Genomic DNA, 2,733 nt, shown 5'->3' on the forward strand with positions numbered 1-2,733 from the left:
TAAATTTAATTTTGATTGTGATTAGATAAATTTTTTAATATTAAAAATTAAAATTTTTTAATTAGCCATAAATTTTTAATTTTTAATAAATTTTAAATTTTAAATTTTTATTGAGCATTAAAAAATAATTGAATCACAATCAAAATTAAATTTAGCTACAAGTTATTTTAAAATTATATTTAAAATTTTAATTTTTATATTCAATTTATTTAAGAGTTTCATAGTAGTATTTTTTTTATTTTAATTTTGTACTTTCTAAAAGTTTTAAGATCTGACATAAAGTGATTGAAAAAGTGAAATGAAAACTCTCATATTAGGTACTCAAACTATAAGAAAACATTATATATCTAATACTCAAGAAAGAGATAGAGAAAATATCATATCTAGTGCCTAGATATGAAAGTCCAAAATGCCCTTCAAGACTTGGGGGCCATTTTTGGTGCAAAATTGTGATGAATGGTGAAAGAGTACCATAAATGTGATTACACCTTAGTTTAAGGACTACCCATGATATTTTTAAAGTTTAGATACCGTTTGCGTGCGAAACGCATAGTTTAGGGACCATTTAAATAGTTCACTCGAAAGAAAATAGTACCCCTGCTACTCTTTACAGCCAAAAAAATACTCCCCCCGTCCCTCAAAATTTATCACTTATTTCCATTTAAATATAAGGGACGGCTAATAAGATCCCCATTTTGATTTGTCTGATTTTAAGAATTATAATAAATATTATTAGAAATTGGTTCTACTTTCATATTAAATTTATAAATTTTTTATGAGATAAAATTAGTGGAATGTTAAGTTCGTTACCAAAATTAGTAAAAAGCAAATGAAACCATTATTAACAGACATATGAAAATAGTAGCTGACGGACAGAGGGAGTAATATTTGTGGCCGAACAAATTTTAATAATAATTTTTGTACGAAATTGATACATAATTTGGTCGATAAAAAGTATACTAAGTGTCTGTTTGATGGGTGGGATCCTTTGCTATACAAAGCGCCTGGTGTTACTCACGTATATATATATAAAAATCAAATAAATAAAATAAAATAAATATATTTTATTGTTTTATTAGAAACAGCAGGTGTTGGTGTTCAAAATTGTGCAGCACTGGATCCCCATCCATGTTTAATTTGATAATACTTTAAAATATGGTAAGATAATAAAGTAAATATAGAAAACGGCCTTTTCTCTTCGCTTTTTTTATGTATCAAAATCAATAAATCCGCAAAACAAGACTTTACTTGCTTTTCCTATGAATTCACACTAAATTTTATGCATTGATTTTTTTTTTTGTAAGTAATATTAAAAAGTAGTACTCGTTTCCTATCCAAGCCACACTGCGAAAAAATGGTTTCCTAGAATGAGTAGTTAATAATAGTATTGGGCTTTGGCTATGAAAGTTCCATCCCAACTACAACTACAACTACTCAATATAGTTACAAGCTAAACTATCCCCAATTATCAGATTATTTAAAACTAATCATGCATTTATAACCCAAGTTTAAATCGTACGGTTAAGGTAAACTAATAATAATAATAATATAAAATAATTAAAATTATATAAAATATTTAGATGTGTAAGAATTCTAATAACTAACAAAAAGAATATTCAAAACCCTGACAAATAAACATGACCAAAAAGAACAGGAAAAACAGTAGGTAAAGGAGCAATATTTCATTATAAATTTATAATCACATGATACATATAATTTGGAAACACAAAGTTTTCCAAGTCAATCAGCTGACTGTTTTATTTTATTAAAAAGACAACACACAAAACATGTATGTCCATCTTAGTTAGAGTGTTTAGTTGGAGTTGGGCCAGAACTGAGCCTGGAGGTAATCGATGATATTCTTCTCAACTTGGAAGGCCTTGGCCAACACATCAGGGTTGATCTTCGGGTCCGACCCAAACACTGCGTTGGCAATGGTAATGACGCCCGGATTCTGGCTACCGAAGCCAGCAAAAGCAACAGCGTTGGTCTTGCCGACGTTGATCTGGAAGTGGATGAGGCCTTGCGGGAAGACGAAGACATCACCGGCTTTCAAGTACTTGGTGAAGAGCTTGTTCCTCTGGTTAGCATTAGCGGGATTGGAAGTAACGAACCCCACGTAGAGTTCCCCTTCCAACAAGAAGAAAGCTTCAGTTGCACGCGGGTGAGTGTGGGGTGGGTTCAACCCGTAGGGGGCGAAGTCGAGCCGAGCCAAGGAAACACCCAGCGTGTTGAGGCCTGGAAGCTGATTAACGTTGACTGCGGTCACGGCCGATCCGAGCTGGTTGGATGTGTTTCCGGGAATGTTGAGACCCTGGAAAAGGAAATCCTCCGCAACCACCAAGTTGGGGTCTTTGCAAAACTTCCCATTCACAAAAACTACATGCAAACAATTTATTAGTACGTACAGTTATAATACTATTGGTTTGAGGGCAATAACAAAACATATAATACTATTGGTTTGAGGGCAATAACAAAACATATGTATTCTGATCATGTTTTGTTTATTGGTTTATTTATCTTTCCTACCAAACTGTCCCTTATTCATGTAAATTTTAGTAAATCGAATTACCATCGGCCTTGTTATCTGGAAGAGCAACGCAGAAATCCTGAAGGGGGTTCGGATCTGCTGCATATGCAATCGAAGCCCACGACAACAGAGCAGCAACGACGGAAAAAGTAAAACCAATCTTCATTTTGATTACTAAGCTGATAGGTATGCTGCTCACTTTC

General features: G+C 33.0%; 1 protein-coding gene across 1 annotated transcript; it reads right to left on the bottom strand.

The window, feature by feature from the left end:
* Nucleotides 1-1,658: 1,658 nt before the first annotated feature.
* Nucleotides 1,659-2,733, bottom strand: LOC121749688 (putative germin-like protein 2-1). The gene is made up of 2 exons (XM_042144277.1): nt 2,573-2,733; nt 1,659-2,379 (listed from the first exon to the last, which is right to left on the bottom strand). The coding sequence occupies exons 1-2, from the start codon at nt 2,694-2,696 to the stop codon at nt 1,814-1,816; spliced, it is 690 nt and encodes a 229-aa protein (XP_042000211.1). The 5' UTR covers nt 2,697-2,733; the 3' UTR covers nt 1,659-1,813.

This window comes from Salvia splendens, chromosome 9, assembly GCF_004379255.2.
Source record: "Salvia splendens isolate huo1 chromosome 9, SspV2, whole genome shotgun sequence".
NCBI lineage: Eukaryota > Viridiplantae > Streptophyta > Magnoliopsida > Lamiales > Lamiaceae > Salvia > Salvia splendens.

Bases quoted from the DNA above. Each gene is read 5' to 3' on its own strand.
- LOC121749688 (XM_042144277.1), bottom strand. From the start codon at position 2,696: ATGAAGATTGGTTTTACTTTTTCCGTCGTTGCTGCTCTGTTGTCGTGG. The intron at 2,380-2,572 runs GTAATTCGATTT...GTTTGCATGTAG, and splicing joins TCCAGATAACAAGGCCGATG to TTTTTGTGAATGGGAAGTTT.